This window comes from Dendrobium catenatum, unplaced genomic scaffold (assembly GCF_001605985.2).
Source record: "Dendrobium catenatum unplaced genomic scaffold, ASM160598v2 fragScaff_scaffold_1358, whole genome shotgun sequence".
In the NCBI taxonomy this organism is placed as follows: Eukaryota; Viridiplantae; Streptophyta; class Magnoliopsida; order Asparagales; family Orchidaceae; genus Dendrobium; species Dendrobium catenatum.
In genome coordinates this window covers 68660-92409 of record NW_021319820.1, presented here as the reverse complement: position 1 = coordinate 92409, position 23750 = coordinate 68660, and the positions used below count along the sequence as shown (strand labels likewise).

General features: G+C 38.1%; 1 protein-coding gene across 1 annotated transcript in view; it reads left to right on the top strand.

Moving 5' to 3' along the window:
- The window catches only part of LOC110100144 (beta-glucosidase BoGH3B), a gene marked incomplete in the record, with an annotated part of 43378 nt that overhangs the window by 3820 nt on the left and 15808 nt on the right, over positions 1–23750 (top strand). Inside the window, 4 exon segments of the mRNA XM_020827569.2 lie at positions 12804–12949; positions 13223–13466; positions 13660–13764; positions 13849–14031. Of these exon segments, the coding sequence (XP_020683228.1) occupies positions 12804–12949; positions 13223–13466; positions 13660–13764; positions 13849–14031 (678 nt within the window).

Sequence of the window (23750 nt, the reverse complement as noted above, 5' to 3'; positions counted from 1 at the left end):
CACTACATATTTCCTGTTTCTGCTTGTAGGTGAGTCATGGCGCTGCGCTATAGGTCTCTCATTGCTTCTTGCAGGCAAGCTGTCATGCGGTACCAAACTCTGTTAACATAGCTTGTGGGCAAGCTGTAGTCATTCAAAAGCTACTGGTTATCATATGTAGGTGAATTGCGCTCAATGTACTGTCCTTCAACATTGCTTGTGGAGGAAGCTATCGTGCACATATCATATTCTCCATCACAAACCTACCACCTTAGCTCGTAGACAAATTGTTGTGCGCATAACGAGCCTCCCACAGTTGTCTACATGTGCTCTTATTCATCACAAATTTGTTGCTTTTGATGGTAGATAGTATGTCGTGTTCATTACAATCCCCTTTTTTATGCTTGTAGGGGATCCGTTACATTGGTTGCACGCTACTTATTATTACTTGTGGGTAGATTGTTGTGCAATGCTGATTTCATTAACACTATTTATGGGTAAGTAGTAGACTTTAAAGTCGTTTGCTATTGTATGCATTGCAAGCCTTCTGCTATTACTTATGGGGCATATGCATTAAATGCAAATCTTTTAGTGTCGTTTATTAGTGTGATTGTTATACGTGTTACAAGCTCATATGCTCTGCCATAGTCCTACTTTAACTCATATGTAAGTTGTGTGCATGACAAGTCTTCTACAGTGGCTCGTAGGAACTCATATTTATTGCAAGTTCTTGGTGCTCGTCTGCAAATAATATGTTGTTTGTGTATCTATGTTCACAAGAGATCCATTATCCTTGTAGCATATCTACTATCGTTGCTTGCATGAAGATTAATGTGTTCATGTTGATTGCCGGATGAGCTGCATTTATCACTAATTTCTCTATGCGTGTCCGTTGGCAACTTACTACATTTGTTACATATTGACTTTCATTGTTCATAGCGGAGTGCCGCATTTATTTTCAAGCTAGCTGACATTGATCGTAGGGAGACTATTACATTCACAACTTATCTACTGTTGTCGCTCACAAGTAGATTAGTGCAATTGTCTACCAGTTAACTGTTGTTGATTGCAAGTGGGTTATTTTTTCATCATAACCCCCCTTCCCTTTGTTTTTAATCATGCTGCATTCCTCATATATGATCATAGGTAAATCGTCGTAGGGATTGCATGTCTCTTATTACCGCTGTTTGAAGGAAATTAATGCATTCATTTCACAAACTAGCTGATATTGACCCATCTTATTCGTAGGATGATCGATAGGAGCATCAATTTCTATTGTTCAAAGGTAAGTTAAGGTATCCATTAAAGGTCTCCTATCATTGTTTGTAGCTAGGTAATTATATCCCCTACAATTCCATTGTTCATCACTTGTCCTTACTTTTACATTTGTATATAATTATTATTATCTTGCAAGTTACCGTTTCATTTCGAGCATTAGGTCCGGTTTTCTGTGAGTTTGATTGCAAGTTTGGTTCTGTAATATCAAAAATCTGCTCCAGGATCGTCCAGGACGATCAGTTGAGAATCTGCTCCAGAATGTGCCCAGATTTGCTCCAGGTGATTTTTTCCAAAGCCAGATCCTGGATAAAAGGTTCCGTGTCGCGGCCCGGTGCGAGCGGGGTCCGTCCCGGATCGGGTCGGGTCGTGACAGGTTCCTTGTGATTTGCTTATGTCTGATTCCCCGTCAGTTTGAATTTCGGTAGCCTCCCGATGTCTCTCCGTTTAGAATTTTTTTTTAGATTCTAGACCTGCCCAACACGTTAAGAAAGACGCGTATGATCGGTGTCGGGTGACACCGCGACCGTGATTTTCTGCCCCACTACGTCAAGAAAGGCGTGTATGAGTTGTAAAGGCACCTGTGCAAAAAATTGCAAGTTTTTCCCTGCTGGCCTGAAAGCCTGAAAGTGCAAACGGGTACTTAAGTTTTACCACGTCATGCTCAGAAAAGGGTGCACAAGGTTCACCCGCCTCGTCGCAAGCGTTGCACCGAACTTCCTTCCATCACGCTAAGTAAAACGTGCATAGGTGGTTTGCTCATTGCGTCGTGAGCACAAAAAAAATATAATTTTGGGACTTTTTGGGTTTAAAGAACTTTATATCTTGTACAAGAGACGACGATGATGGTTTCGAGGTGATGACTGTGATGTAGAGGGCACGAGTATCAAGGCACAAATCTCTCTTTTTTATTTTTTTCTTTTTTATTTTCTTCTCTCTTTTTCTTCTTTTTTTGTCTCTTTTTTATAATAATAATAATAATAATAATAATGATAAGAGGAGGAGAGGTGGCTGTAAGATTTAGGCTGATTTTAGTGGCCTGATTGATGTGAAACATACAAATGAACAAGAATTGCTTTTGAAAATTAATAATAAATTGAACATTAACTTTGCTAATTAAAAACTTATATTTCACCGAGTCGAATTCTTAGAAATTTCCATTCGAATATTAAGTAATAGCAAGCGATTACAAAGAGAATAACAAGACAATTGCAAATAACAACAAAAACAATATAGTAAGGCTAATAGCAATGAAACAAAAATCCATGGCATAACATCAAAGAAGTGTTCACCATGAGTTCTTTCACACTCACTCTTGAAATTGGGGTTTAGCGGAGAAACGGTAGAAGCAACCCTAGTGATGCTACCACAAGAAATGTGGGGCGTAAGGCCTTGTCTGCCGGAGAAGTTGCCAGAGGAGGAGTTGTTGATCGGCCGACGATTTGCCAATGTCCCTTGGGTGGTTGCTGGTCAATCGTATCGGCGAGATGATAAAGTATGCGGTCGACATAGCTTTCCACTGTATCCTCGTAGTCCCAATCCGGATCAAAGAAAGGAGAGAGCAAGATGTCAATTTCTCCTTGAGCGTTGTAGATGAATCCATGGTCGACCTCAGGGTCGGCCATACACCAATGGTAAAAGGGAGAAAGGAGCTTGTCTTCTTTTCTTGGCTTCAAAAGTCATGAGAGGTTTAGGGTTTCCAAGAGAGTTGAGGCAAGTGGAAGGGGCGGCCAAGGAGAGAGAGAGAGGGGGGGGGGGGAGCGGCTTGGGTTATGAGGCATTTAGGTTTAGGGTAAGAGGTTTTAATAAATCTAAAATGAATTTCAGATTTAAGTAAATTTGGAGGGAATTGGAATTGGAATTGGAATTGGGGAGTACGAATGTCATCTCAAGCATGAAATGGCTACAAACCTTGGGAGAGACTAAGTTGAATTAAAGAGCACTGAGAATGGAATTGGTGGTGGGGGGAAGGAGAATGGTGATACAGATAGATGCCGGGTTGTTTAGAGCGAGATTGTCTCTCAAGTCCATGATCATAACCATACAGAAGGTTGGAGGTGGATATTTGGTAGAACTGCAACGATTGGAGAAGGTCAGTGTGGGGGAAGAGGGGACATTCCTCTTGTAGTGCAACCGGTCATACAACAGTTCAGTGAGGTGTTCCAGCCACCTCAAGGGTTACCACCACTCAGAGAACAAGAGCATACAATTCTTTTAAAGGAGGGAGTGTCATCGATTAGTGTACGACCCTACCGCTAACCCCATATTCAAAAGGATGAAATTAAGAAGCTGATTAGGGAGATGTTGGAGGTTGGGATCATCAGACCAAGTGTAAGTCCTTTCTCTAGCCCGATGTTACTTGTCAAAAAGAACGATGGGAGCTGGAGGTTTTGTGTGGATTACAGGACATTAAATAAGGAGACTGTGCCAGATAAATTTCCCATTTCGGTGATTGATGAGCTTTTGGATGAACTGTATGGAACAATGATGTTCTCCAAAATGGATTTGAAGTCGGGATACCATCAGATTCGGATGAGGGAGGAAGACATATCAAAGATAGCGTTCCGGACACACGAGGGGCATTATGAGTTTCTGTTTATGCCATTTGGGCTGACCAACGCCCCTGCTACTTTCTAGTCATTGATGAATAAGGTGTTCAGACAGTATCTTTAGAAGTTTGTGTTGATGTTCTTTAATGACATCTTGGTGTACAATAGAACTGAGTAGGAGCATTTGAAGCATTTAAAGTTGGTATTGGGTGTTCTACAGGAGCATTAGCTGAGGGCCAATCTGAAGAAGTGTTGTTTTGCCCAAACCAGTGTGGAGTACTTGGGTCATATCGTGTCCAAGGAAGGGGTGGCGGCTGATCAGTCAAAGGTGAAGGCTATATTGAGATGACCCTTACCTAAGAGTTTGAAGGAGTTGAGAGGATTCTTAGGGCTGACAGGATACTACAATAGATTCGTTAAGGGGTACAATACTATAGCATGACCACTGATAGAGCAATTGAAGAAAGATGGATTCCTATGTGGAGAGACAGCCACAAGAGCATTTGAGAAACTAAAGAAGTCTATGACCATAATACTCATCTTAGCTCTACCAGACTTTACTCAAGCCTTCATAGTGCAGACAGACGCTTCAGGATATGGATTGGGGGCAGTGCTCATGCAGGATAGGCGATTCATTGCCTACTTCAGTCAAGTGTTGGCAGCCAAAGCCAGGCTGAAATCTGTCTATGAGAGGGAGTTAATGGCTATCATTTTAGCCATTCAGAAGTGGCGATCCTACCTGTTAGGTAGGCATTTCATTGTCAGAACAGATCAGAGGAGCCTGAAATACTTGTTGGAACAGCAGATGGTGACTGAAGAGCATCAGAGATGGCTGTCAAAGTTGTTGGGGTATGATTTTGAAATCCAGTACAGACCATGAGGGGAGAACAAGGCGGCAGATGCGTTGTCCAGATGTATGGGAGAGCTACAGACAGTGACAGTGTCTGTTCCTTTGATGCTGGATTAGGAGGCCATTAAGGAGGAGAGATCTAGGGATGAGGAGGGGAAGATCAAGATGACATTATTGAGGGAAGGTGGTAGCCACCCAGGGTACTCAGTAGAGAGAGACTGACTGATGTATCAAGGGAGGTTCGTGATGCCCAAAACCTCCATCCACATCCCAAACTTACTCCAGGAATTTCATGGAAGTGAGGTTGGGGGCCATTCAGGGTGCAAAAGACCTACAGTAGATTAGCGGCCGAGCTTTACTGGAAGGGAATGTATAGAGGTGGCAAGGTGTAAGATCTGTCAGAGGAACAAATACCTGGCTATATCACCAAGGGGACTACTACAGCCATTGGCGTTACCAGGACGGGTATGGGAGGAGATATCCATGGACTTCATAGATGGTTTGCCCCGTTCAGAAGGCTTCACAGTGATTCTGGTGGTGGTGGATAGATTGAGCAAGTACGCTCATTTTATTCCCCTCTGACATCCTTACACCGCGGTGATAATGGCTTCAGCTTTCATCAGAGAGGTGGTCAGATTGAATGAGGTACCAGAGGCAATCGTTTTAGATAGAGATAAGGTGTTCCTCAGTTATTTTTGGAGGAAATTGTTCAGGTTGCAGGGGACAGTCCTGAAGAGGAGCACCGCTTATCACCCGCAGATAAATGGCCAAATGGAAGTAGTCAATAGAAGCTTGGAGACCTACTTGAGATGCTTTGTGTCGGAGACACCCAAGCTGTGGGCCAAGTGGCTATCATGGGCGGAGTACTGGTACAACATCTCGTTTCACTTGGCTTCATAGATGACTCCATTCAAGGTGCTGTACGGAAGGGACTCTCTTCACTTGGTGCACTTTGGGAGTAGCAGTACTCCAGTTTCTTCAGTGGAGGAGTACTTGGAGGAGAGAGATCGAGTGTTTGAGGAATTAAAGTAGCATCTACTGAGAGCTTAACAAATTATGAAAAAACAAGCTGATGGGCATAGGAAGGACATCCACGCACAAAGCATTCCCGATTCTAGCTTGCTCCCGTCAGATCCCGATCCTAGCCGTCTATGTGAAGCCCTGGCCTGAAGCTCGAACTCCCGTGTGCAATCCCTGCTTGTGCGCGAGGACTCGCTCCTGCTCTGCTTCAGCCCACATAGTTTAGCCACTCAATCCACACTCTTCTTCGCACGAGACCTGCCGACCGCACCTCCCGAGCTGCCTCCGTCTGCACGTAGGATCAGCAGCCCAGCCTGCTCGTGAAGCCCTACCTTCGTCTACGTCCAATCTCAACACAAGCAAATACCTCGTATTCGCCTCCCTGGCATGAATAAGAACTACACAAGTATCGCCTGCCTGTGACTAGCCTCATGCACAATTCTATGTGCGATTAGTTGTGCGATCTATCCAACTAGTCCGATCACCGTCACCTCTTCCTACTCATCTGCCTCGTTTTGTTTCGCAAGCGAAGCTTGATCTTCTCTATCTTCTTGAAATTGTGAATGAAGAAGGGATAATAATAATAATAATAATAATAATAATAATAATAAAAGAAAAAAAGTAGACGCCGCAATCAACAAATTGGAACCGAAGACTAATTACGGTATTGATTCTTCCCTCGAAGCCCTCGATCGTCAATTTTTATTTGATTGAGCAGACTTGAAAGAGAAAGTGCCCTCCCCAACCTTTCCTCGCCGTGAGGGTGCATTGAAATGCTGCCAAAATTTTCGGGCTTTTTGTTGGAGGACTAGAAGATCTATATCAGGACCCGTTGTTGTCTTGAAGCCCTCGGTTGTCGAATTATATATATATATATATATATATATATATAATTTAAATTTTTATTTAATCAATGAGCTCAACAGTTAATTTAAATCTTTTAATTAATTAACTCCCTAATTAATAAATACAATTATATAATAATAATAATAATAAAGAAAAGAAAATCAATGTTTAAAGTAAACAAACCTAAGTACAACTCACACCAACTAAAATCCAAACTACTAAAACTAGAACACGAAAACAAAATAAGAAAAACTACAAAACTCTCTACACTCAGCTCCAGCTCCTGTCAAGTATAAACTCCTATGCATGCCCCAAAAACCTACAAACAAGTAAATAAAAGTTAACGCAGGGTGATAAACAAAACTAGTATTGTAGGCAAAACTAGTACTGAAACAAAACAAGTAAGAGGAGCTAGTACTGTGAGGCAAAACTATAATATACAATACTAGAAGCCAAGCGCTGATGCAAAGATAGCCATTGCTGTAAACAAAACACTATTACTAGTGCGAGACAGTGAAAAGTACAAAATTAAGTGTCTGCTGCTAAATCCTCGCTAAGTTCGATAGGCAACCGCTAATAGAGGCCGTAAGTCCTGCTTTAATTAGGGTATTAGGAAAAACTTCCTAGGACATATATAATGCCCCTGATAACATACGGGCTATTTTTAATGAAAACAATAAGACACACTTCCAAACATCCAGGCCACTTCTAAGTAATGCAGTAAGATTCACACTTAATTAACACACTAGGAAAACTTCCCAGTGAAGTAAACCCCGGGCTACATTCAATGAAAGCAATATGACCCATTTCCAAATAATACGGGCCACTTCTAAGTGAAGCACTGGGACCCACACTTAATTAACAAGCTACAAAAACTTCCTAGTGAAGTAAACCGCAGGCTACTTTCAATGAAAGCAGGAAGACCCACTTCTAAGTCAAGAAGTAATACCCACACTTAATTAACACGCTACGAAAACTTCTTAGTGAAGTAAACCTCGGGCTACTTTCAATGAAAACAGTAAGATTCACTTCCAAATAACATGGGTTTCTTCCAAACGAAGTAGTAAGACCCACTTTTAACCCAAAGCCCAGGCCACTTCTAAATGTAGAAGTCGTAAAACCTATCCAATTCCAAATTGGGCTACTTCCAAGTGAAAAAGTAAGACCCATTTTTGACCCAAAAACCAAGCCACTTCTAAATGTTGAAGCTGTAAGACCTATCTAAACAACTAGACTGCTTCCAAGCGAAGCAATATAACCAAGCTATTAGAGAAACTACCAAGCAAAGAGCAGAACTCTAAAAGTTAACTTAAACTTAAACATACGAGCAACTTCTAAAGGAATCCGTAAGCCCTGACCTTAAACCCAAACATACAAGCAACTTCCAAAGGAAGCCGTAAGCCCGACTTTAAACCCAAATATATGGGCAACTCCCAAGTATAGCCGTAAGCCTCAATCCAAACCAAACTATTATAACACTAAAACCTACATATAACCACTTCAGTTTACTCAGGATCTTTCAGAGGAGATAATCCATGACAGCTAATCAGATTCTCTGGACACTACAATCAATGATTGTTAGTGTTGGTAGACTGAAACCTATGATATTCACGGGATGATAGAACCATAGGATTTTTTATCGGGTGTACCTTCACCTCCCACAACCAAGATTAAAACACTTGTATATCTAAAAGTTAATTCATCCTTAATTAAGAGTTCTCTTTTACGCGATAGGAGGGATAATTAACTATGAGTGCCTGTGCACAAAGGAAGTAGAAACCCAAAACTAAATAAACCTCAATATACTTATCACGGGAAATCTGGTTAACTAAAAAGTCAATCCACCTCAAGGAAAAATGGAACCTTAAGCCCATAAAGCGGGGTTCGTGCCGTAAGCGCCATCTTTTCCTGAGCGAACAATTGCATGTAGTCATCTTAATAATTTTGGGGCCATTCAACTTCAGATCTGCACTTTAGCAAATACAATTACGTGCTTTCGAGTGTTCATCAGCAAAAGTAACTAAGTACTTAAAACCCTATTTTGGTAGGATAGGATTAGGATACCAAATATTTGAATTAACTAACTTAAATATGACACTACTATGGCTTGGTATGAAGGATGAAAAAAGACTCCCGATGTTGTTTAATTAGCTCACAGACTTGACATTCAAATTTTAATAGAGAGGAGGAATTAATAACAAAGTGATAAGGTCATCAGGACATAGAAAGTTTATCAGAGGCATGATCGTCGATCTACAACCATGATTGCACTGCTCTACTTTTGATTTTCATATTTATTATTGATGTATTAGTTTTGTTTATGAAGTTTTATTATGCTTTTCCACTTTTGCCCTTAAGGGTTTAGACATGTGTAAGCCCTAGGGGCATATTAGTACTTTGTATTTTATAATTCTATGGGCTATTTAAAGCCTCCCCCTCCTTCTTTGAGGGTTAATGAATGATAATTAAAAAAATTCCTGCAACTCTTTGTTTTGAGAGCTTGAGAGCTTTGGAGAGAGCCCTTAGAGAGGGAATCGGATCACCCACCAACCTTAGAAGTGTCCGAGTTCGTGGCTTTCATTTTCTTTCTTCCTTTTCGTTTTGTTTTCTCCCTATCTCTTCCTCCTAGCTGCCGATCCTCCCTAGCAAATCCCCCCTGCCGCCGGCCACCCCATCAAATCAATCCACCTCCCCTTCACACCCTACCAGCGTTCCCTCCCCCACCACCAAACCCACAAACCCAAACCCTAATCCTAGCCTAGCCACCGGCCACCCCATCTCCCTCTTGCCCCCAAAATTCAAATCTTCCCATTACTTCTTTCCTTTTCCCTACAAATCATTTTGGAAAATCTTTCTATTCAATCAACCAATCAAATTTTGAAATTCGAATTATTTCCTAAAATAAAGTTCTATTTTAGGAAACTTTCCCAATCAAATCCAAATCAAATTTGAATTGGATTGGAATTAATTTCCTTTCCCTAATTTGGAGTTCCCAAAGAGGCAAACACTAAAGACCTTTCCCTTATCCCCTCCCCTCCTCTTGAAGCCGTCGGCCCCATGCCTTCTCCCCCATTTATTTTCTATCCAAACCTGGACTCCATTCAAAGGAAGTAGTTCCCTAATTCCCTCTCTTCCCCTCTCCCCTTTCTCCACCCGCCACCCACATCAAACTTGCCTCCAAAACCTGGTCTACTGCTATCCAGAAATTCTGCAAGGGCTGTCAGATTCCAGCCGTCCACCTTGCTGTCCAACTGCTTGGAGTAGTCTCCATACGCTGCCCGAGGTTTTCTGGACATAGAAGGGTGTTGTCCAAAGGTTTCTACAGCCACAAACTGCTATCCAAGCTTGTGGGAAGGTTTAATCTTGGCAAGGGTGAACTCTTTCCTTCTCTCATACCTTCCTCGTTGACCCTTGTGGTTTTGATTGATTCATGTAAAATCTTGCAATGCTCTGCTAAAGCTTAGTGTTTAGTAGAATTGTATGCGGGATCTTTCATAGCATTGCTCTTATTGTTAAATTAGGGATTTCCTATTGAAACTTATCTTGTATGTAACGTTAAGAGTAATTTGTTGTTTTGTGGCTTTTACTTTTTGCAAGTAGCTTGGCCTAAGCTAGTGTTTACCGCTCTTTGTGTTTTAATTCATTATTTGAATCACCATCAAGATTTAATTAATTTTCTTTTAATTATTATGCGTGCAAAATCCTTATATAGATCATAATTTCATATATGTCCTCCATCACAAAGTCATGAAATCTATATCATGGAGGATGGCCTAAATGATGATGACACTGATACAAAATAGCGGTGGAAAATAGGCATGAAGAAAAATCATTCATTGGGTTGAAAAATCCATTACCTTTTTAACACATCCATTAATCTTCTTCCTTATACTGAGATTATGAAAAATAAAATGAGAGGAATAAAATATTTTGTTTTAATTGTGTGGTTTGGTTTAAAAGTGAATGCATTACAAATTGGAAGTAATTTGAGAATACATATAGAACATTAGCCCTTATAGAGAGAGACATGATCTTTCCTAAGCATAGGAGAGGAAGAACCAACAACAACAATGATATGTGGTACAAAAGATATATCAAAATAAGATAACAACGGTTGATTGCTTGACATAGTTGAAAAAATAATTAGAATTTAAATTCCAAGACGTACTAGAAGAAGCTAATGTAGAAACAAAGAAGAAAATAGCCTGACAGGTAGACATAGATGCCTAGGACTGTTGAACAAATTGATCTTAATTCTTCTGAGAAAGAAATATGAATTTTCCCCTGGGGCGCTGCGACATTGAGGTTGGCGGTGCTTTGGCACCAAGCTCTTTGGAAATTTTAAAAATAATTCAGCACGACGGCACTGTGGGATCCCAGGAGCCACGTGGCGAGGCACCAGAACAAGTTGGAATTTTGAAAAATAATTCAGCACAATAGCTCGTGGGATCCCAGAAGGAGCGACATGGCAAGGCACAACAGGGTGCGGTGGCGCTAGGCCAAATTTTAATATTTAAAATATCTAAATCCACTATTTATTTCATTTTCCTTCTAAGGTTGTTGACTAGTGATAGAAAGAGAGAGAGATTTCTAGTGAGAGAAAGCCGGATTTGGGATGCTTAGGATCATTTTTAGCCGACGGCGCAGTTCTTAAAGTTGCTCGAATCAAAGTCAGTGACATTTTTCCTACCTTGGTTTTAAAAAATACGATAAATTTGGGAATTTTCTGATTTAATTTATATTTTCATAGTAAAAAAACAATGCTAACTTTATACCTGCAAACTTTCACCGCATAACTTTCTGTATGCTATATATAAAATGATTATGGACATTTGAGTATTTTTTTCTAGAAATTTTAAATGGGAGATTTTAGAAATTTTGCTATTTTAATTAATTAGAAAATAATGCTGACTCTGAAAAATAATGTTGTAGCATAATTAAAGCTTCAAGATAATACTCTAAATAATCTCTGATAAGTTGGTTATATTTTGAAATAGTGCATTTCTACTCAATAGCATATTTAGCTGCCATCTTTATAGCATTTTGTAAAATTTTGAAACGAGTTCATTTATATTTTAATTGCTGCAATGCAATGAATCATGTGTTTGCTTAATCGAATATTGTGATTCAAAGGAGTTTTTGGGTGGATGAAGTTTAGTTCCGGTGCTAAATACACATTTTGGTGCTTACAGGCATGTTCTTGTGCTATATATGTACATTTTGTTCTCATAATTCTCTGAATTATGTTTGATGAGAGTTATAAGTGTCAGAATTTTATGAATTGTCTGTTGGGAGTTATAAGAGATAAAATCCCATGAATTCTGTTTGTTGGGAGGCATAAGGTTCAGAATTCTCATAATTCTGTCTGAGATGAAGTGTTTGTTTCTTTATTTTTTCAGTACTGTTATTTAAATTGCTGATAACTGCAACTACTATTCTACTCACCACAGTGATTTATTTTATTGCTTTTATCACTCATTTAAATGGTTAAGAATGAATTCATTTGAAACTTTAGATCGATAAATGTGATCTGCTGGTGCTCACAATTATTTAGCCTTTTGTTTTCAAGGTTTGAGAGGGAGAAAGTATTAGTTGAATAGCAGTGTTAGGATCTAATCTGAGTTTGTAGATATTTTCCTTTTTTTTTTAAAAAAAAATTTCGTACAATCATGGCTAGCTTTTATTGCTTTATTCTGTAGCTCAGTCATGTACTATAGTCATATATTCATTTTAATTATAAATGAAATGAGCATTTTGTGGATGAGTTCATTTTCAGCAGATTGGATGTTGTTAGTAGGTTTGCGATATTGTCGTCTTCATATTAAAATTGGATAAAAAATCTGAAAGTTTTCTAAACTTAGATCTTGGGATTTGCCTATTGCAAATCAAGCCTATTGCAAATCAACACGATAGGATCTCTCCAGTTTGTGGGTCTTATTGGGTTGAACACATCTGTGGATCATCATGGTGCACCAAATATGATTTGCTTTTTAGGATGAGTTTGTCTACAAGTAACGGAAGTATAGTAATCATATCCTATTGATAAACGCTATTAATCAAGTTGTTGTGACCATTCAAAGCAAGTGTATAAAAAAGTCAAGACAGGGCAACGTTGTCACTTATAATTTATTTGTTTGTTGATTTTCTACTTTTATTGGACACCAGAGGAAGACATGTGATCCTTCAGTACTGGGATATATTTTTTGATAAACTGTGTCACTCTTTCTTGATTTTACTTTTTCACAACTTGATTATATTTGGCAATTTCTCGCTGGTGTTCTTAGGTCTGCCAAGACCCAAGATGGGGTAGATGCTATGAGAGCTACAGTGAGGATACTAAAATTGTGCGGGACATGACTACAATTGTTTCAGGCTTGCAGGGTTCACCACCAAAAGACCACCTTCCAGGCTATCCCTTTATTGTAGGAAGGTATGGACATGAATATCTCAACTAGTAATATCATTTGATGGTTTTTCGGCATTTGACCTTATTTTTCGGTTCTACCCCATTGAATTATATCTTGTCCACTTTAGTCACCATACCACTCATTCGTACTTGTCATGTAATCATTTTCTTTTTACAAATTTGGCGAAGGAATCTTCATATTGTTATCATTGTGATTATGCTTTCTTATTCTGTTAACTTTTCTAGTATTGTACGCAGTTCATTTGTTAATTAATTAATATTGGTATTTGTCTGCAGCAAGAATGTGATTGCTTGTGCAAAACATTTTGTTGGCGACGGAGGCACTCACAGAGGGATAAATGAAGGCAATACCAACTGTTCATTCGAGGAACTAGAAAAGATTCATATTATGCCGTATCGTGACTGCCTTGATCAGGGGGTTTGTACCATAATGGCATCCTATTCAAGCTGGAATGACAGGGCGCTACACTCTGATCGATACCTCCTAACAGATATACTAAAGGGAAAACTTGGTTTTAAGGTATTTAGGTTTCTTTATTGATCATAATCTGCTGCGTAGTTTCAAGCCTTCTTACTATCTTTGCCATGGCATGTTTTCTGAAATGGAGGCTTGCTATATATTACAACATTTTTCATTTAGCGTGCATGCAGCGTATTAAAGATTTTTATCAGACAAATAATCAGGCTCTATGATGTTGTGGAATGTATTTCAGGGTTTTCTGATATCAGATTGGGAGGGCATCGACAGGCTGACATGGCCACATTGGTCAAATTACCGTTACTGCATTTCAGCGTCAGTCAACGCTGGAATTGACATGGTAATAAACGTTTCCCAAATATCATTTCTTTCATAATATAACTCATCTGAGATCATGTTACTTAGAAAGTGAGAAACTTTACAGATTATGGTGCCTCACAGATATGAAAGGTTTCTAGAAGATATAGTTTATTTGGTCGAGTCAGGGGAGATACCCATGTCTAGGATTGATGATGCTGTGGAGAGGATTCTGAGGGTGAAATTTGTCGCTGGGCTGTTTGAACAGCCTTTCTCAGACCGCTCATTGACAAGTATAGTTCGTTGCAAGGTATGATTGGTGAATTACAATGATAACAAATTATTATGAAGCATAGTAGTAGTGGAGTTCCAGTTTTTAATATCCCACTGATTGATTTTGAGCCAAAACTAAACCTGTATATTGCTTTTTTAGCTTAGGAAAGAGTTACGTTGAGGAACCTCTGTTTAAAAGTAAGAAAATTGTTTTTATACCCTTCTTTGGCACCCTATAAATTTTTAGATGAGAAAGATAAGCAATCGGTTGTAGATGCAGGAAAAGATGGAAAAGATGGGCTTGGGTTCCAAAACTTTTGCTTTCTGGTCCCCTTGCCTCTCCACGGTGATTCAGGGAGAGTTTTAATGAATTAAATTCTAGGAGATGTTTTCAGAAAACAGATTGGTAAGAGATAAGACATTACCCAAATATTTCATTTTCATTTGCATGAACTTTAAGATCCGAGTTTAGGTTTCCTATAGGTGCAAGTCCTTATGGTTAATTACCCCTCCCGATGATGAGAAAATACTTTCGATTAAGACTAGTTGTTGGATACTCATAATATAGTAGCAATAGATTTAGATGTTTGAATTAGAAATTTATCACTGTGCACTTAAACCGGATGATAGGGGAAATAATGATGAACGAGATCAAGATCTCATGGTTTCATCGTCCTGAGTTGTCATGATCTCTAGTCGACTCAAACATGACCTAAGGATCCTTGTCAGCAGCCATGAGTTGTTTCATCTAAAGGTACCTTGTAGATCTGGTGTGAATGTTTGTTTAAGAGATAAACTCAAGTCAACTTTAGCTAACAAAGGATGTTATGTCCTATCAAGTTTACTGTATGATTCAGTACTTAATTTTACTAACCATTGTGGAATATGCGGGCTCAGACTGTAAATGTAATATAATGCAGTTATTGGGCCAAACCACCAATCAGAGGGCTTCGGTCATAATCATTTATCATGTGGAGTTATTGGGCTAAACAACTAGTTATGTAGAGCTATTTGGCCAAAGCACTGATTAGAGGTCTCCGATCATAACCGTTTACTACGTGGAGTTGTATGGCCAAATCACTAGTTTTATAGAGTTGTTGGGTCAAATCACCAGTTAGAGGATACATGCCACAATGTTATTGATAGGAGATTGTTTGAAAATAAATCTTAGTGATATTCTCGATTGAACACTCGCTTTTTATGAGTTGAAGTTATTTTTGAATTCATCACCCTTAATAAAAAGGTTGCGAATGGTGGATATGTATCACCTTAAGATTTAGATGATTAATTTCATTTTAAACATTTGAATTTTGATAGATTTTGAATTTTAAAATTTTTATAGATTTTTGAAAATTGACCCCCCTCTTATTAAGATTCATCATCAACACGGTCATTATCTAGGTGACAAGTGTCATAACCCAACCCGATAAGACTCACAGATGGATCAAATCCTATCGTGTTAGCTTGCAACAGGCTAACCCAAGATCAAAGTTAAACTTTTTAGATTTTTTTCTTTCCATTTTAACTTAAAACAAACAATAGATTATGCTAATATACAAAAATGACTCAACCTTAAAATTCCTTTTAATTTCTCTTCAAAATGTATTTACAACAATTTCAGTATAATGCATGACTACAAACTGAGCTATAGAATAGAACAATTTAACTAACTAGTTATGATTGTATGAAAATTTGAAAGAGAAATACCTATACAAACTCAGACATATCTGATTCCGACTCTGCTACTCAACTGACTCATTCACTTTCTCATACCCTAAAACAAAATGCATTTAAAACTATAAGCCAACACAGTTCAGCAGGCCATACTTGCTTATTTAAATTTTCAAATAATCATTTATTAAACAGTCATATGAGTTTCAAAATAGTTCATAATAATTAATGTATTGAACAAAACACTGCTTGTAGTTATCAAAATGTAAATAGCAATGTAGGAATGTAAATAAACAAGCACTTCATATATCAGAAAATAGACCTTTATGACACCCAATGCCCTAGCATTAGAACATAATGTGCATGCAACACCAGAATGTGTTTTTGACACCAGAATAAAACGTGCATATAATGCCAGAACATAAATTTCTCCAACTACACCAGATCTTCTCAGAGTCACACATTTCAATCAAATAAACATATAATTCATTGCAAAATGAAATGTAAATAAACTCATTTTAGGATTTAACAAAATATCTTAATGGTAGACAACGAAATATGCTACTGAGCAGAAATACACTGTTTTAGAATATAACCAAATTATTATAGATTGTTTAGAATATTATCTTAAAGTTTTAATTATACTATACTATTATTTTTCATATTCACAAACATGTACACGAACCCTCGGGACCCGCTTCAAAATATATGTCAACCTTCATATGCATACAAAATATTCTCAGACACCTATAGATGGGTTCAAATGCAAAATTTTAGTAGATTACCTCAGATTAGACTGGGTCAGAACAGGTGGAACAATGCATGAATCTATAGGCGTTACAATTCTCCCCTTAAAAAAATATCATCCTCAACATTTTTAGAACTCAAAGAGATTAAGATGTAATTGACTCATCTCAGATTCTTTCTCCTAAGTAGCTTCTCTTTCTATTCTGCTCTTCCACTGAATCATAACCATTGGAATATGTATATTCTTTAATCTTCTGACGTTGTATGCTAGAATTTTTTTGGTTCCTCTCTATAGCTCATATTTGGACATACCTCAACTTCTAAAGCTATTCGATTTCAAGAATTAGACACTCATTTCCTCAGAAGCGATATGTGGAGCATAATGTGAATGTCAGACATATGTTTTGACAACTGCAATCTATAACTAGATTTTTCAATCCTTTCAGTTACTTCAAATGATCTAACATAGTTTGAACTCAACTTTCTTTCTTTCCCAAACCTGCCGATGCCTTTCATTGACCTAATTTTCATGTATATGAAGTCTTCCATTTGAAACTCTACTGCTCAGTGTTTGACATCATAATATTATTTCTGTTTGTCCTGCACTACTTTTAGTCTATCTCTGATTAAAAAAACTTTCCAGTAGTTTTGTCAACCAAAATTGATGCTATCAACTTCTTTTCACCTACCACAAACCAGATGACATCATGCTTTTACCTTGACTTGGAAAATCTTATAGCAAAATTCACTGTTATATCTTCCTATTTTCATTCTGGAATGGACAACAATTGCAGAAAATCTCCCGGTCCCTAATGTTCTACTTTCACTAACTGACATGCTTCGTATTTTGAAATAAAGTATATCACATCCTTCTTTAGTTCAAGCCACTAGAATAAACCTTTTGAGATCACTGTATATTTTTCTGCTTTGATGAATAGTGTAGTCCGAATAATGAGCTTCATGTACAATAATTGATTTTAAATCTTCTGAACTCAGAACTTACAATCTATTCTTGCAGAAAATAATGCAAGATACTTGCAGTTCATATTTCTTATCAGATTTGTTCTGACCAATTAACTTCATATACTTTGTATATGACTTTTGAGCTTCCTAAATCCTCTCTTGAAACGATAGTTAATTAATCATCTAAGTCAGAATACTAGAGTCCCAATCAATAGAAGGAATCAATTTTAACTGTAGTTTCTCCATATCTAGAATTAGATATTCATCAAAAGTAAATAAGATACTCGATATCCCATAAGACTTTCTAATCAGAGCATCTGCCATCACATTCGTCTTCCTAGATTGATACTGAATAATCAAATTATAATCTCTAATCAACTCAAGCCATATTCTTTGCCTCAGATTCAAATCATTCTGAGTTACTATATGCTTTAGACTTTCATTATATGTGAAAATCTCACACTTGATTTCATATAGATAGTGCCTCCATATTTTCACACTTTAGTAGAAATATTTTTACTTTGCAGCATGAAAATTTGATTTTTGAGAGTTGATACGTCATGCAAAATTAGCTTGATCAGGCACGAATCTCGAGGCAAAAGCTAGTTGGAAACTTCAAAAATTAATTCCGAGAGCACCCGAACTCCGATTTCAGCAAGCTTATAGTCGAACTGAGCGTCTCGGAAATACGAACCCAACGACACCAAATTCAACCCAATCCGAGCCCAAATGGGTCCAAATCAAGGACCCGAAGCGCTGTTGGAAGGTTCAAACCGCAATTTGAGTTACCAAACGGTCTCCGATTTTAATGAGCTTATACTCGAATCGAACGGCTCGACGAGACGAGTCCAACGAGCCCAAGATCACAGAATTCCGACATCACTAAGGCCTTCAAATGTCCAACGAATGGTGCACGATCGTACGATTCAATATCGGCCGTCCATTCGACCACTCCTTATTCGCCCCTGATCTAACGCCTATTTACGGGTCATGCCACTCCAGAAAATCTATAAATAGAGCCCTCATTTCTCATGAGAGGGGGATCCAAGCAAGAGAAGCAAGAAGAGGAGGAAGAGAAGGAGGAAGCTCCTCCTCGACGGCCGCCGGACCACCGCCGAACCACCGCAGAAGTCCCGCCGGACCCTCGCCGGACCACCACAGGAGACTCCTTGTCTCCTACCGCCTACGGTCCTTCTGACCTCTGTCGCCTACTACGGTCCGTCCGACCTCCATCAACAGACAACGGTCTTTCTGACCCTGGTCTCTTGCCGACTACGGTCCTTTCGACCTCCGTCGCCTACTACGGTCCGTTCGACCTCCATCAACAGACAACGGTCTTTCTGACCCCGGTCTCCTGTCGACTACGGTCCTTCCGACTGAACAAACATGTATATGTAACTCCTAACATGTAATGCAATCTATATGATGTATAGTTCCTACATCAATACAAGGCCTTCTCCAAAGGAAGGGCCTCATTTGTAATCGACTGCAAATACTAGTTGATTCATTCAAATTGGGCCAGGCCCCGTGGTTTTTCCCCCTTTTCAGGGGTTTTCCACGTAAAAACTCTGGTGTCTCTTATGAATGCTACACCCTCTCACTTATCTGCTTGTGTGCTGGATCTTCGTACAATGCTAAGACGTTAAACTAAATATTTTTCTACCGCCGCGAATACTCCAGGACGCAACAAGAGTTAACCCCTCTAATTGAAACTTATCATCAACGACCATCATTGGAAATTTAAACAATTCATATTGCCCGTTAACAAAGAATCGGGTTCAATTATTAATTTTGCAAATTTTATATATGAATGTTCAAAGTGATAGCTTATATTTTTATGATGAATTTTATTTTAAAAAGGCTTTCACGGCCTAATGTGAATTCCAAATTTAATAGCAAGGTGGATTTTATGATCATGAATTCATTTATGTATCCATGTCATGTTGACTTCAGCATTTCACAAAGGATTGGACTTATAATTTTAAATTTATTTTTAACCCGCACAACATTTTGAGACTTTAGATTTATGAATTTGATATAATGATCGGAGCATATGCTAGTAATTAATTTGAAAAAAAAAATTATGATTATAAATTAGTTCGCATTTAAATCCATGTACCCTTCTTAGACTTTCATGTTTGCATGTTTGCATATTTGTTAGAACACATTTGAGGATTTAAATCTCTTTTTAAATGACGTGCGCTTTTACGATGGATTTGCACTTACCCATATTTTGGTGCATTTGCACGATCACAAACATGCTTAATGTAGTGGCGCTTTTTTCGATGCACTGATGCGATACAGATGCATGCATTTGCATGGTGTTTTCACGCACCTTTTTTTTGGGAATATTTTAAAATTTTTTTTGGGAATATGTTTTAAATTTCGTTAGATTTTTGCTCATTTAAATTTCTCACTTTTAAATGAAAAAGCGCCTTTCGGAGCCACTGCACACTTTTTGAGACAATCGTGTGCTTTTCATAGTGTTACATTTCGTTAGATTTTTGCTCATTTATCAAGATAGTGACACACTTCTCGAAGTGATATCATGCTTCTTAGGCTTATTACACACTTCCTGAGGTTATTGTATGCTTCTCAATGAAGTAACACATTTCTTGAGGCTATTGGATGCTTCCGAATACTGTTGCATAGTTCTCGAGGCGTTAACATGCTTCTTTAGGCGGTGTGCTTAAGTTTAAATTTTTTTGTTTTAATGCATGCGGGGGATTTTTTTTTTAATATTCAAATTTAGTTATTTATATGAGTATTTGCTATTAGAATATGTGCAAAATTTCATTGAGATCCATAGTGCATTTTGCATGTGTGTGTTGCGGATCTTGTGGAGGGTTGCGTTAGGTAGTCGACAGCCAGCATAAAACTTGTCGAATAATCATGACATGAATCCTTTGAAAAACAGGATTCTTTTAATCGACCCCATGTAGTGGGACAAAGGCTTGTTGTTGTTGTTATGTTGCGGATCTGGTGGCATTGATTGAAGGCGGATATAGATCTTTTATATTTTTTTATTTTTGCAAAATTCTAATTTTTTATACATAATAGAACTTCTAAGCTTAGTTGACACTAAAATATTGTTATTGCTCATTGGAGAGCTACATTGTTCGCTACAAGTCTCCTGTTCATGCCCCTAGGCGAATCGTCAAGCTTATTATAAGTCCCCTGTTAGTCTTAATTTTCAAAATTTTCTTTAGTTGTAATTTTATTTTACATATTTATTTAGGTCTAGTTCCCTATAAGTTCTGCTCTGTGATACACTGGGAGAGGGCCCACAACCAAGAATGGGGAATTGTTTAGGAAGGTTCCTAATCAAGAGGGAGTTATTTAGGAAAGTTCCTAATTAAGGAAAATTATTTAGGAATGTTCCTAATCAAGGGGAGAGCTGTTTAGGCAAGTTTTCTAATTGTGTTTATGTTATTTAGAAAGTGTTTAATTGTTTAGGGAGATTTCCTAAAATATATTTAATTGTTTAGGAAAGTTTCTAAAATCATGTTTAATTGTTTAGGAAGATTTCCTAAATTATATTTATGTTGATTAGAAAGATTCTATTTATTTAGAAAAGTTTCCTAAATTATATTTATGCTTATTAGGAAGGTTTTAATTGTGTTATTGTGTTTTAGGACTATTTAATGGAGAGTTTGTCTATGGTTTAGGGAGGATATTGTTGAGTTTATTTTTCCCAGTATTTGTCGTGAGTCCTTAGCGGCGTCTAGGGTTTGTAGAACAGCTGATCTAAATCTCGAATAGTAGATCAATTGTATCTGTCATTATTTGTTGAAGAGAAATAAGAAAATCAGCCCTATCTTTGTGTTTTATTTGTTGTTTTTACTTCCAAAGCGTATCAAATTGGCATAAGAGCACTTTTTTGGGACCTATGATAGCAAAGAAGGTGGAGGCGTTGGAAAGTAAAATGGAGCAAATCAAATTTAACGTGGAGAAGAGATTTTCATCCATGGAAGGAATGTTTTCATCCATGGAAGGAGAAGGCTTTCTAACCTGGAAGACATGATGAGGAACTTTATCGAGATGCAATTGAAGGCTTCGTCAGTTACTCCTAGGGTTGAACCAAAGGGAAAGGAAATTCTGGAGGAGATGATGAGGAAGCTCTTGGAGATGCAGTCAAAAACTCCACCGGTGATTCCGATGGCTAACCCTAACCAAGATTTGACTGGGATTCCCTTCGTCAAATCAAAAGGAAAAGAGATCAGATAGGAGTTTGACGAGGGAGAGTTTTTCATCAAGAGTCACCTCCTGGGGCTCTGATAAGGAGGCGAATCAGGGTTTTTGGATGAGGGGACATTAAGGAGAGAATTTTTTTTGGTGTAGGTGGTAGGATGGCAGCGGAAGCATTTCGAGTAAGGGTAGTGGGCAATTGGAGAAAGAGGGGGTCAAGAGCCACCTCCTAGGGCTCTGATAAGGGGAAACATAGGGTTTTCGGATGGGGGGACACCAGGAAGGGAGTTTCGTGGTGAAGGTGGTGGGGTTGCCGACCACTATGGGAGGTCATTTGGGCAAGGGTAGTGGACAACTAGAGGAGGGGGATGGGTTGAACCTTGGGGATTGGCACAACCAAGAATATGGAGTTGTTTAAAAAAGTTCCTAATTAAGAGAAATTATTTATGAAGGTTGCTAATCAAGGGGGGAGTTGCTTAGGAAAGTTTCCTAATTGTGTTTATGCTATTTAGGAAGTATTTAATTATATAGAAATATTTCCTAAAATATGTTTAATTATTTAGGAAAGTTTTAGGAAGGTTTTTTAAATCATGTTTAATTATTTATGAAGGTTTCCTAAATTATGTTTATATTGATTAGAAATGTTCTTTTTATTTAGAAAGGTTTCCTAAATTATATTTATGCTTATTAGAAAAGTTTTAATTGTGTTATTGCATTCTAGGACTATTTAAAGGGGGAGTTTGTCTATGGTTTAGGGAGGATATTGTTGAGTTTATTTTTCCTAGTGTTTGTTGTGAGTTATTAGCGGTGTCTAGGGTTTGTGGGAGAGTTGATATACCTCTCGAATAGTTGATCAATTGTATCTATCATTATTTGTTGAAGAGAAATAAAAAAATTAGCCCTATCTTTCTGTTCCTATGTTATTCTTCTATTTTATTTGTTGTTTTTACTTCCAAGGCGTATCACTTTGTTTGAATTTCAGTAGCCTTTGATGTCTTTCCCACATAGGAGGCATCATAGGGCGGTGCTATGCTTGCCCACCAAGCTAAGAAAAGTGTATATAGTGGGTATTATGTGACACCACGATCAGGGCCTTCACTCCCACCGCGTTATGAAAATTGCATGAGTCTATATGTTTCTGCTTGAAAATGTTTAAATTTATTATTTCTTTATCATTTTAGTTTAATTTTAAGTGTAGTATCTCACTAGAAAATTTGGAAGTCTCTCGGTTTCCTCCTCACATAGGGCCATCACTGGGAGTGTGTTGACCCCTATATACCAAACCACATGCATGGAGAGCAAAATCGGCGAATAAAGCAATGCACACGTTGACACAACACATTACTTGAGGGTCCAGATGACCTCTGATTGCCAAACGGGCTGCATCGTTGGAATCAGAACGTCAAATTCGCTTAAGTCGAGACCCCTCGCGGTCAAACCGGACAAGATCAGTCCAAAGGGACGACTGACACCAGGAATTGATACGCGACATCACCCAAACAACGTCCTCATAGAACCGACTTTGCTAATGCGTCTAGAACATCGTCGACATTCAAAATATACATCTTATTTGATCAATCAAGATCGTTCGAGGCGGTGGCACGAACCTCGAGGCAATGACATACAAATCAAACTACTTAGCACTCGACGTATGTCACGACCCGGCCCGGATGCTCGATCTAACGAGGCGGATATGAAAAGTCGGACAATAAAATTCATTAAACATAATACTACATCATTCATGATAAAGAGCCACTAAAAACACAAAATATATTTTACCTGTTGTCATTTGCTCCTCGTCTTCTGTAAACATGTTCTTCTCTTTCTGCCATTTCTTTTCTTAGGAATTACCTGAAACATTTAAACTCGTGGTTTGAGTTTGCTAAGTAAACTCAATGGGAAATTTTTGTAAATTAATCATTAAAATTAATTAATTAAGATATTTTCTATCCTTTCTTAACCGTACTTCTTTCATTTCCTTAACTTATACTTCTCTTGATATTTTCATTTATATCAACTTGAAGTAATTGTTATCTTTAATATTTCATTTGTATTTCCTTTTCCCATATGATTTGCACAGGAGCACCGTCTCAAAGTACCCAAAGGTACTACCTTTTCCATATGATTTCCTTTTCCCATTTCCATAAAAATTTCATTTTCCTTTTTCGTGCACGAGTACGGCGTCCC